At 38.9% G+C, this 12,353-nt stretch overlaps 1 protein-coding gene and 1 long non-coding RNA gene across 3 annotated transcripts in view; one reads left to right on the top strand and one right to left on the bottom strand.

Annotated features, from left to right (window-relative positions):
- hcn1 (hyperpolarization activated cyclic nucleotide-gated potassium channel 1) overlaps nucleotides 1-12,353 on the top strand; it is a 107,412-nt gene that overhangs the window by 36,872 nt on the left and 58,187 nt on the right. For both annotated transcript variants that reach the window (XM_028602296.1, XM_028602297.1), the window contains exon 2: nucleotides 6,429-6,852. In XM_028602296.1, the coding sequence (XP_028458097.1) occupies nucleotides 6,448-6,852 (405 nt within the window). In that variant the 5' untranslated portion in view covers nucleotides 6,429-6,447. The remainder of the gene's footprint in view (nucleotides 1-6,428; nucleotides 6,853-12,353) is intronic.
- Nucleotides 6,025-11,319, bottom strand: LOC114571385 (uncharacterized). Its single transcript, XR_003694637.1, has 3 exons — nucleotides 11,234-11,319; nucleotides 7,690-7,829; nucleotides 6,025-7,116 (listed from the first exon to the last, which is right to left on the bottom strand). It is a non-coding gene; the product is annotated as an uncharacterized LOC114571385 (long non-coding RNA).

The following is a 12,353-nucleotide window of genomic DNA, read 5'->3' as shown; positions in this document are numbered from 1 at the left end:
GCGGCAGTACCTGGACACAACGTGCCAGTGCCATTGCACCAGCACCGTTGTAAACATTTCATTGTAGGCGGCGGTATAAGACGACGGGCCTGTGTGCAAAAATGCACAGAATGCGGTAAAATCGCGCAGGGAAACTATTAAGGAGAAAATGGCCGTGTTTTTAATAAATCAGTCAAAATTGATCTGGCAAACATTTGACAGCACTAATGAATGAGTGACGTGTACTGAGGGAGGAAATGTGATGGAATGTGCTTGTTTCAAAAGGAGCTGATCACGCCACACTTCCTTCCTTGGCATTCACTAAATGCCACAGTGATTACATGATTCTTATGTATTTGTTCTTTGTCACTCTCTTACCTGAACAACCACATATAGTGCATTGTCCTAAAGAGTGAGGCGCCAACTGCCTGATAAAAGAGCAGCCCCATATATTTACACGTTCATGATAACTAGTGTTGCAAATGAGCCCAGCCACTGTGGGTTTAGACAAGCTGCTTCTAATTTGCTTTAATTTGTTTAACAATTTCTGGCACAGTGCGTTCAAATGGTAAACAAATGAGGTCAGGTACAGCCAGGACTGGTTCTCCACAAGCTGCATGTTTACAGTTCACCACTCAACCAATTAAGCATCTCATCTGGTCCAGTCTCTGTACTTGTGTCCCCTGACGCAGCTTGATGGTGACAATCATCCCTGTTTTCCATTGAAGTGACATGTAACGTGCCAGGACACGTTGCAGAGCTGTCCATGGTCCTGAACTCAGCCGGCCTGAGTATCCAGCACTCTTTTTCCTCTCAGCTTTTATGCTGCTGCTTCAGAGTCTGCAAGCTGAATTCTAACATTAAGAATTGATAGTTACAATTGCACTTTTATGACTGTGTAGTGTTGCCTTACTTTTATTGGTATGGAATGATTTTAATGCAACCATGAGATAAAATACATCACAATATCTCTAATCTGCACTTAATCACACATAAAGATAATGCTAACTAGGATATCCTGCACTCGCCCACACAAAGACGCAGGCATATGCACATGCCCTTGTGCTCACACAGATGTACAATGATGGTGGGCAAGGATTAGTAGCACAACACAGTCAATGAGCTTAGCAGTGTCTGAAAACAATTATGTAAGGAGATTGACCCCCCTCTACAAGATGGCCAAAGGTTTATAAACCTGAACAATTCAGTGATATGCATACCTTTTTCACAGCTGGCAGTTAATTAGTTGTTTTAAGTGTATTGGCTGTATTTGTGATCCACTGTATGCTGAACCTTTTTCAAGGAGATGGAAGATTTAGGGGGAAAGTGCAGAGAAAAAAACTCCATAATGGGAATGAATGGATCGTGTTACTGTAGTACACCTACAGTATTTATGTCTTAGAGCATATTCTAAATATGAGACATATTGGGCTATCAATTGGGATTTTTTTTTCCATTTAATTTCTGCTCAAGGAGATTGGCCTAGTGATGGCCCCCTAAGGTTCCTTACTCGTGACATTTTCCAAAGAGAATTTTTTTCAGGAAGTCCTTGTCCTCTAGCCTGTATTAAGACACAACCCCTTGCAGTGAGATTGCATCGTGGCTTGTACTGTGAGGTTATAGCCCAGTGCTTCAAGCTACCTATAATGCTGGTGCACAAATAATGGAGATGGAAGAGTACACTTTGTTTGGCAGGTCGACCTGTACTGTAGCTTAAAAGGTAATCTAGTTCTCTACCATGGGGCTTAATTTAACCACCAGTTATTTTAGTTTGTGAATAGTTTTCTATGTAATTATATTACACCTTTACTGTCCCCTATTCCTTTCTATACTGTGGCAGAAATTTGTGTGACCAAAAAGAGAAAACACTGTATGGTCTTTTAATGAAAACTCTTACGTAAGTACAGCCCATGAATGACACCACTATTCACACGGGCTTTATATTGCTTTGTGGGAGTGTTTGAAACTCAATATCCAACATATTCTTTGTACACAGTGGCTGCTTAAAGATTAATGGCAGGTTAGTAATATTCATTATTCATAGATTTTTAGAGAGGCCTCATGCATGGCCTCATACACCTCAGGTTATGATAAGGAGAGGCCTTTGTCGTAGTCTGAAAGACTCTGTGTTGTTTTCTTTCAGAGTTAAAGAGGGCGTCTGTTTGGCCAAGACAGATGGGTTTGTTTTATCCATTACATAGTAACATCTAATCATTGTTAAAGTGCCACATTGCTGTTCTTGCTCGCCATATTTTTTCTTGCGGTTTAATCTTGTCGTGCTACCTAGAATATATCTTCTTTTTTTTCTTGCAATCTCTCAGGGTCATTTAAAATTACATGTTTGTTCTTAAATTTAGGATCCAGTGTGGAACATTGTAGCCGATTCCAACAAAGCTTTTGCCCTCCAAGAGACACATCCACAGAGAATGATGTTAGGTTGACAATCTGTACTCATATGCTGCATTTTATCATAGATTACCTTGACCTCCATTAATTTGATCGGAAGTTCGAATCCCTTTATTTCCCACTGTATACATCCAAACGGGTATGTCAACTCTTGTAGCACGGTATACTCGTCATGCAGACAATTGCAGATTGGATAGGGTCGGGCTGTGCTGAGTAAGACTGTATGGGGTTCCCTCTGTTGCTTGGCAGCAGAGGTCTGGCATTGATTAGGATGGAGCACTTGTTGTAGGGAGGAAACCTACAAGAAGAAATGAGCTGGGTTGATATAGAGCAGGATTGTTTGACTGAATCTAGTTCATTGATCGACAACAGGGCTGGGCTTTTTGGGTTCTACAGCTCCAAGCTCCTGTTTTAGGTAGGTACACAGGGCTATAAAAGTTTTAATGTGAACTTTCAACATTTGGCAAAGAACCTGTATGGCTTTCTGGTTGGTATTGTTGTCTGAAAGTGTGTTTTTGTATGATACTGTATAGTAAGTTGTAGTAAGAAAGGCTTATTTTTTATTAGTTCACACAGGGTGCATACATCTGACAGGAACCAATGCTTTGTCTACAGTGTTACTGCAGAGCCTACTGTGTTAGGGAACAGCGATCCAACTCACACATTAAACCATCAGAACAGCAGTTCAGCAGCGGGTTGACAAGTTGAAGAAGAACTCAGCATAATAAATGACTAGCGGCGGACAGTGCAGGTTGCAAAGCTCAACTAGATGTGAATGCATAGCTGGTGCAAAACCTCTGGACACATATGGGCTGGAGGTGAGTGTACTGCTAGAGCTCCGGGTGAATGTGGAAGTAAAGCAGGTGCACTGATGGAGCTGCCGAACCTGAAGCAGGAATTTGACTGGTTACTGACTTCATTGCTGGAGTAGGAGCTGCATTTACAGCTGGGTGCACACGCTCTTAGCTACTGGTTTAACTGGGGCTGCGTGCATTCTCAGAGTTGGAGCATTGAAGCAAGACATTAATACAATAATGTAGCAAGAACTGGGTGCAGTATTCGAGCTGGCTGCATTGGCACACTTGACTGGCTCTTTAAAAAGCTAGTGGACGACTCACTTAGTATTCAAACATCTGAAATGCTCTTAGTTTTTTAGGGCTCTTGTTCTTTCTTTAACTTTGAAAACACCTTCTCTCTAATGCAGCATGTTTGCTGTTTCCTGTTCTGTAGTTTTTAATTCAAAAAGTAAAACTATGTGTTATTCATTAGATAAGTGGGTGTCTCAGAGGTCATGTACAGTATAAATGCCTCCTACACGAGTCATGAGAGAAAGCGAAAGATGTGGGCACTCTGTGGGCTTTTGATGATATTAATATGAATGGAAATAAATCCCACATATCCATTACTTGAAACATGGAACCAAAACAAATTATTGTTTAACAATTGTTTTCAAAATGAAAAAGAAAACAAATGTAGTTTTGATTTTCTAACTTTTCACATACAATTACTTCATTTTAGATCATGAAATTTTACTTTTTGAGATCCTATTTTTAAACTGTTTTTTCATTTTTTTCATTGTTCAACTCTTTTTTTTAACCACGGACTAGTTAAGCTATCTAAAGTATTTTATGTTTTCTACAAAGATCCCTAAAAATATTGTTATAATCATGGTTTCATCTTTATTTTTGTTCTTGTTCCTCTCAAATATGAATAGTTTTTGCACTGTATTGTTAAGAAGCGATTACAAAGATGAATCATAGCAGATCACTGCAGCCTCTTATTAAACATTCAAATTGCAAATAAGTCATGCCACACACACATACTGTGCTGTATGCATATTATCCTGGCATGTCGGCTGAAGGGCCACAGTGTGTGTGCCAATTAGGGTTGCAAAGGGTGGAAATTTTCCGGTAAATTTCCATGGAAAGTTGAGCTGGGGAATTTTGGAAACATTCCAATTTGGAAACTTACATGGGAATTAACGGAAATTATGGGAATTTACGAGAATTAACTGGAAATGTTGGGTAATTCATACAAACCATCTTATACAAACATAATTATAAACATTTTGTTTTGTAATAAGCAGACAGGCATTTACAGTCAATATAAATGTTGAGCGGGTGTGGTCTCAAATAGCCCTGCAGTAGGCTAAGTAGTAGCCCAAACCATTGACTTTTAGCTTAACATATGAAGGTATAGCTAGCATGCTGCCTTTGATTTATGGTTATGGTTGTATGCGTGCTAAGCTAACCATCAGCGCTGTCTATTGTTTCCAGCCTATCAAGAACAAGTGGGCTATACAATTAACACATATAGGTTAATAGCAATGGGTATGTATTAACCCCCCCCCCCTCCCCAAAAAAAAAAAAAAAAAAAAAAAAACTCCCATATTTCAAAAATGTTGGCAAGTATGTAGTAGCCTATGCTGATTACTGCATGTGTGCATGTCATTGATGGATGTAGGGAGGACATTCAACTGAGGTTGCATAAAATCAGGTTGTTTTAACCAAGATTATGCTGCAAGATGTTTTTTTCCAACCACATTTAAGTTCCCTGTTATAGACTAACAGTATCATAACAAGCAATATTAAAAATATCCAGTTTATTCCCATTAAATCCCGTTTATTCCCGTTAATTCCCATATAGTCCCGTTAAATCCCATGGAAAGTTTCCAACTTTGAAAATTCCCAAGTGTGTGTATTCAAAATGGTATGATTCAGGGTGTGTGTGGTATTGGTTAAGGTGAACCAAATCTCATGTTTTTTTTCTTCCATTGAAACTTCAGAGGAATGATTAGCATCAAATAATCCAAAGTGCATCATGTTCTGTGCTTTGATGACACTTTCAAGGTGCTAAGTCAAGGCTCTTCATTGAAGAGTCCACTCCATAGGCCCCAGTTCAATGCCTGCTGGTGTAAAAATACCTCTGGTGGATATTTTCAACCACCTAGATGACCGCTGTTTAGTTGAAGTGAAGACAATTATCGGACACATGATCTGTGGATATTTATAAAGCCAAGGCCCCCGTCTTAATTCATTCAAAGATATCCATTACTGGGTAGCCAGCCAGACAGGCAGCCTGCCAACCAGCCAGCCCGTCCATTTCCATCTTCAACAGCAGCAATGGATGGGCAGCAAGGCAGAGCAGAGGCAGGCAGGGATGGCGTCAGTGGAGAGTTTTTAGCACGAGATAGGATTCCTGAAAGCATCTATTTTCATTCACGGTTGCTCTGCCTTTATCGAGGCCCAGGACACTTCGTGAAAAGAACAGGGTGCTGATGAATCACTTCTGGCTCTGTTCATCACAAGACAGAGGGCAGGGATATTAACACAACCAGGAAGGATGTTAGGGTCTCATTCTAACAGGACCCTCCCTGCATACATACAGAAAGTGCACATTTCTTGATGTTTTTGAGTCATAGTTAAAGGTGCTGTAGGTAGAATTGTGAAGATCCAGGACTTAGCCAAAAAATGTGAACATCGACAACTTCTCAGTCCCTCCCCCCTTTCCGCTAAAGCCCAAAACGGTCTCCTAAGCCCCTCCCCCCCACAAGGGAGAATGAATTTGTGTGCATGAGCAGTGATTGACACGCAGTTAGACACAGCTTCATTTATTCAACCTTTATTTATCCTCGAGAGATCATTGAGGTGCGACCCTCATTTTCAATGTCATCGAGTCAGATTACAAAGACAAATACAGAACAACAACACAGAAAGTACAATCATAAGAAATATAGAAAGACAATAAAACATTCAGAATTGGAAAATGATTTGATAAATACACAGGATAATATGGATGCAAAAGAAAATACAATTATGTAAAGCAGTTACATGTAGAAGTGTGCAGGTTTCAAACCAGATTTCTCAATTGTCCAAAAGACACAATTGAGTTGCTGTAATTTGTTCCAGAAGTACTCTCAGACAAAGTCCTTTAGGTGTGTTCACATTCTTTGGAAATGTGAGTAGACACTGTCTGCATTAACTGTCTACAACATGTGGTTTTTTTTTACCTTGCATTACTGATTCATGTGTGTTGCTTTGCAGGTTCTACTGGGACTTGATAATGCTCATCATGATGATGGGGAATCTAATCATCATTCCTGTGGGAATAACATTCTTCTCAGAGCAGACTACCACCACCTGGCTGGTCTTCAATGTGGCCTCGGACACCATCTTCCTGGTGGACCTGGTAATGAACTTCAGGACGGGGATCGTCAACGAGGAGAGCTCTGAGATCATCCTCGACCCCAAAGTCATCAAGATGAATTACCTGAAGAGCTGGTTCGTTGTGGACTTCCTCTCCTCCATTCCAGTGGATTATATCTTTTTAATAGTGGAGAAAGGCTTTGACTCTGAGGTATATAAAACAGCACGTGCCCTGCGAATCGTCCGCTTCACGAAGATCCTCAGTCTTCTGCGTCTGTTGAGACTGTCCCGACTCATCAGATACATACATCAGTGGGAGGAGGTGTGTATATTTTGTATAGTTTGTCTGTGTACATCAGTAAACCGAAAAGAAATACTAAAAGGGGATTGATATAAAAGCAAAGAGCAGGTGATGTAGAGTAAGAGAGTTATGGTTGTTTATATTTCTGTGCTGCATTGTGGTTCTCTGGCTGGGTGCTTTTTTCCCAGCAGCACGGTATCAATCTTGAAGGGTTAATGCACATATATAATTGTGCACGATCAATACTAATAAGTGCTGTCAATCACCACTGGTCAGAAGGCGTATCTGTGGATAACAAGTGGTTATGTCAATTTCAGCTCATTGATGTGTGAAATTAATTCAAAATCAGAAATCAAAAGCAGTTGCCTCCATTTCTTTTCGAAAAGATGCTTTACACAGTTGATATGGAATCAGGGCATAATATAATGTAGGCAATGATATTATCAAGAGAATAACAATGTATCTATATAAAGATAATATATATTAGAGGCTAAATGAACTACTCTCTTAATTTTGTTGGTGTGGTTTTACTGGTGGATTTTGTGTGAACATCCACAAGGTTAAACCCCCCCGGAGAGTGATACATTATTACCCTCCAATCGAGTCATTGCACTCCCTGACTCAGACTGTTTAAACAAGCTCTCGCCTTCTGAGTCTCCTGGTAACGATTTCATTACACACTGAAAGATTGTGCTTCTCCATATCATGACTAAACCATTCCAGCAGATGGATACGTTTTAGACATCGTGACCGAAAGCACAGACATTACATTTGATTTAAAACGTAGCTCCGATAAAATGTAAGTGGTTGACCATAACACTAACATAATTTTATAATAAGATAGCCGCTTTCTCTCACCTTGTCCTGAACGTCCTTGCCCCACAGTTCCCTGTCCGTCCATTATTGTCCGACTCCCCCGTCATCACTGCTGCTATCCCTGCTGTTTGTTGCACTGGTTGAAGCAAATTGTGCTGTTGTTAGGGCTCAACCTGCACGCACTGTAAGGTTAAAAGATATATCAGTAACAATGGAAGTGCAAAAATAGGTTATTTACTGTATAACGATGCATTTGGCAAACCTACTGTTATGAAACTGTAATAATAATAAGCTTTTACAAGCACACTGATGGCTGTAGTCATGAACAGTATCGGGCCAGAACTTGGTGTAAATGGTACACTTGTGCAGCGTGTCCAATTCCCAGCTCCCATGCTATGGATCAGTGAACATTTATGGAGCAGGAAAAGATCATCTTTGTGCTTGAGTACCAATGAGGCAGCAGATTTTTATACTGTTTATGTCAGATTATATTTTTCTGTCAGTGTATGTTTTAAACTGTGTAAAATTACCCTTACTGCATAATGTGGCATTTGACAAACAAAAGCATTATTTATGCTTCAGCAAAGAATTATTCAAGCTCCAAATGTGGATTTACTATAAGATACACACACATCACAAACCATATTCTGAAAGGGAGCAGCATATGGATTGCAGTTGCTTGGTGTTATTATCTTGGCATGCACACTGTGTGGGAAGTTGATTATGAATTTCAGATAGGGTCAGTGCTGTATATGATATAGCCGTTTAGTTTGCAGAGCTGTATACAATGGGAAGATGAGATGGTATGGACCAGGTTAGAAACACAAATAGACGGTGCCGCAAGGTTAATGAAAATCTGCAGTGAGCATGCGGGGAGGCAGGCAGTGCAGTATATATGGATGTGTCATAATGCTTGGATACAACAGCGGAGCTCACAGCCCTGCGCTCTCACTTCCTCTCTCTCATGCTCAGTCATTCCTCTTTGTCTCCAGTCGTCTTTCTGCTTATCAAACTCTGCCTCAACCCCACACCCCCCACCCCCACCTCTAGCATTTCTTTTCTCACTCTTTCACTCACGGTACGTTATCCTCCTTTAGCAGTCTTTCTCTATACGTTGTTGTGTCTAACATTTTTATGATAAAAAAAAATACAGTATAGAAATGAAATACAGTTATTTTGGTGCAACCACATTAGACAGACTGAATAATATAACAACAGTGAATCAGACACATCCACAGGAGACGTGAGAGGAAAGAAAAGGCACTCAGTGGAAATATTCCAAGCTGTCGTAACATGTTAGGTGTAGGCTGCAGGATTAGCGCTTTAATGGAGGGACAAATGCAGTCTCCTGTCGTCGTAATGGGTTTCTAGCAGTGAACCATCATTACATCAGCCATGGGACGGACTCAGTTAGTTATTCTGGCATTGAGTTTAGGCAATATATCATCTTCCAGCCTGTATGTCCGTCATTCCTTCATCTGTCGTGTGCTCCCTGCCCCCCTCTTTTCACTTTATCACCGTCTCTTCCCTCCATCTGGGAAGTAAAGAGGGCCGTTATTTCATCAGTCCGTCAGAACTGGGCTAAGTCAGATTTGTCGTTTCGCCAACAGTCTTATTCTGTGGAGTCTTCTTCTTCTTCTTCTCCGAGGCCTCACACTCCTACAAGCTTCATTTTTACCTCACAGAAGCAGTATTTTCCTGCTTGGAGTGTTAGACACTGGGAGTATACATGTTAAAAAGATTCTATAAGGTTGTCTTAATGTGTTATTTAATGTCACAATGTTTTTCAGTAAATACTTTGCCTTGTTTAAAGTGCTTGTGTCAAAACGGAACCTCTTACGGACAGTGCTGTTCGGAAGTGACTGCTGGGTATTATTATGGTTTATGTTAAGCAGCCGAGTCAAAACAGTATTGGTCCCCACAAAGGAACGGATGCATCTTATTTAAGCAACTCACTCTGATTGTCACTCATTAGAGAGGAGTAGTAGATGACTCCATCTGGCTGTGCCACTTAGTCAGAAAAAGTAATGATGGCAACAAAAAAAATCAATATTTGATGCAATAGTTTGAATAAGCATTTAATTGGATTTTTAAGATCACTAGTTTGTGATTTTTTGGTTATGCAGTCTCTGGCCCTAGCTTACTAGGTGTCCGTGCTACTACATGCTACTATTTCTATCTGTATTCATTGTGCTCTGTGTGTTTGTTCAATCATTCCTTTGTTTGCTCACACATAATTATTGCAATGCACAGTGCTTAGGGAAATTGCAGCATGCAGTGTGAAGGTCACGCAGAGCAGTAAATACGCTTTGTACTCAAACGCCACACTTTAAACAAGCAACCAAATGGAGGCCAGTGCTCTGTTTACACATCTGGAAATCACTCAGAGATTTTTCTTATATTCTTGTGTTCATGTAAGCACTTAAATTAAATATTTTAAGTGATTCTAAGTCAACATGTTTTCAGCCTTAGGTATATGTAGCTTGACTCAAAGACATGTATAACCTGTGCTCTACACAGAAAGTGTTTTAGGCACTTTGTATGTGCGCCAGAAAGGTCAATAAGAGATGTAGACTTAGTCACATCTTCTGCCTAGGGAAATGTTTTTTTCAAGGGCTTGTTGTTTTGCCTCTTTGCTGTGATCTTCAGCATTTTTGGTCATTTTAACTACTATTTATTAATTGTGTAAAATCATCTTTTAAGCTGCACAAAATCTATATTTTCATATTAATAATGGATCAAATGTAATGTGAAAAGTGTCAGTTGTAGTGATGAACCCACATAGAATTATCACTTGACTCTGCAGTTCCTCTCAGATCTATGTAGCGTTTTAGCATCTTTCAGCTCATTCTTTTGGTTTTACAACCACTACTTTACTTCTTTGATTCTCACCGTGGTCATCAACCCCTTTTTACGGCGAAAAATAATCTGATAAACCCACTGTCCACTACCCACTTAGCACCAAAAAGAAGAGAAGACACACAAAGTTAGCGACTAGCAGGGGAACATGGTGGAGATCAAAAACAGAGCTAAAAAGGAGAGTGAATAATGAACCAATCAATGAATCATATATATATATATATATATATATATATATATATATATATATATATATATATATATATATATATATATATATATATATACAGTGTTGGGAGTAACCAAGTTACAGTAATGTATTCCTTTTTGCTGTAACGCAGTAATATAACGCATTACTAATTAAATTTCGGTAATATTATACCCGTTACAATCTCAGTAACGCAAGTTACAACGCATTTTTTTTTTTTTCCCAACACCGCGAAACGTTTGTTAACAGGAAAAAAAAAAAAGCCCTCAGTATTTCATAACATCTGTGTCCCAACAGGTGACGGTACGTCAGCGCGGACAGCAGTGTGTCTGAGCCGCTGACAGATTTAAACATGTCGGGAATAAATGTTTTAGGCTTGCTAGTACACGTAAATATGATTGCATTTTATCAGCCATAGAGAGTAACTCTGCCTATAGTGGAATGGCTTCGAATGACTACCAAAAACGCTTGTCTTTTACTGTGACCATTTACTGTTCAATATGTTGCAGATTTACACACAAGAAAGTGAGCAACTTAGCTTGACGGAGATGTATGCATCTAGGGTCTCACGTTCGTCTCAACACAAGCTAGCAAGAGTACACAACAGACAACTTCCGTGTAGGCTACTTCAAAATAAAAGCACTTCCTGTGACCGTTCGCAGTAAAACTAAATTACTGTTAAATAAGGTTGTGTACCTTTTCACATATCAGCTGTAAATCAAGTAGGCTACTGTAAATAATGTAAATAGTAAGTTTTAATCGCACTACAATTGACCATTTCCTTTTAGACTGTTTTAAACTAAACAACATGAATTTCTTTTTCAAAGTGCTTTAAACAAACATTTTACAACAATGCTGTACTTCAATACAACTGTAAGGTAGGCCTACTTTTAATTGAGTATTTTTATTTTCTCCTACTTGCCTATTGTACGTTTTACTTATCTATTTTTATAGCTTTAGTTACTTTGCCTATCCATATTAATTATGCAAATATTATGAATAATCTATGGTGTATTAAAGTGGATAAAGAGGAGACTTTATTGATCCGGTGATGAAATTCACAAGCTCGCTGCCAAGTCAAATTTCCGCTGGTATTTTGGTGAAAGTAACTCAAAAGTAATGCAAAAGTAGTGCAACGCATTACAATTCAGAGACAGTAATATTGTAATATAACTAATTACTCTCAAATGACAGTAACTAGTAATCTATAATGTATTACATTTTGGAAGTAACTTGCCCAACACTGTGTGTGTATATATATATATATATATATATATATATATATATATATATATATATATATATATATATATATAATATATAATTTTGCGAACATTTAGTTATATATTTATATAATATATACGCATACACTATATCACTAGCCCACAGGGGAATTATATTTAATGGCTGAGTATTTAATAATAAAATAAAATAATGAGAACAGTTATCAGGGGCATTTTTTGCCCTTTCATCAGTAATTTAACAGGCATTTTTAGATCTTTCAAGGGCATTTTGCCCACTGCTCCTATTTTCTAACCGGCTACCCTTATGTTTTTCTTTTTATTTCATGTCCTCTCAGATACAGAGCTATTTATCCCAATGACCTTACAGTCACAGTGTTTTTTTTCCTCCAACTTCT

The sequence above is a fragment of the Perca flavescens genome, chromosome 16 (genome assembly GCF_004354835.1).
Source record: "Perca flavescens isolate YP-PL-M2 chromosome 16, PFLA_1.0, whole genome shotgun sequence".
Taxonomy (NCBI): Eukaryota; Metazoa; Chordata; class Actinopteri; order Perciformes; family Percidae; genus Perca; species Perca flavescens.
Note: the sequence above shows the minus strand (reverse complement) of the source record. Positions and strands in the feature narration are given on the sequence as shown.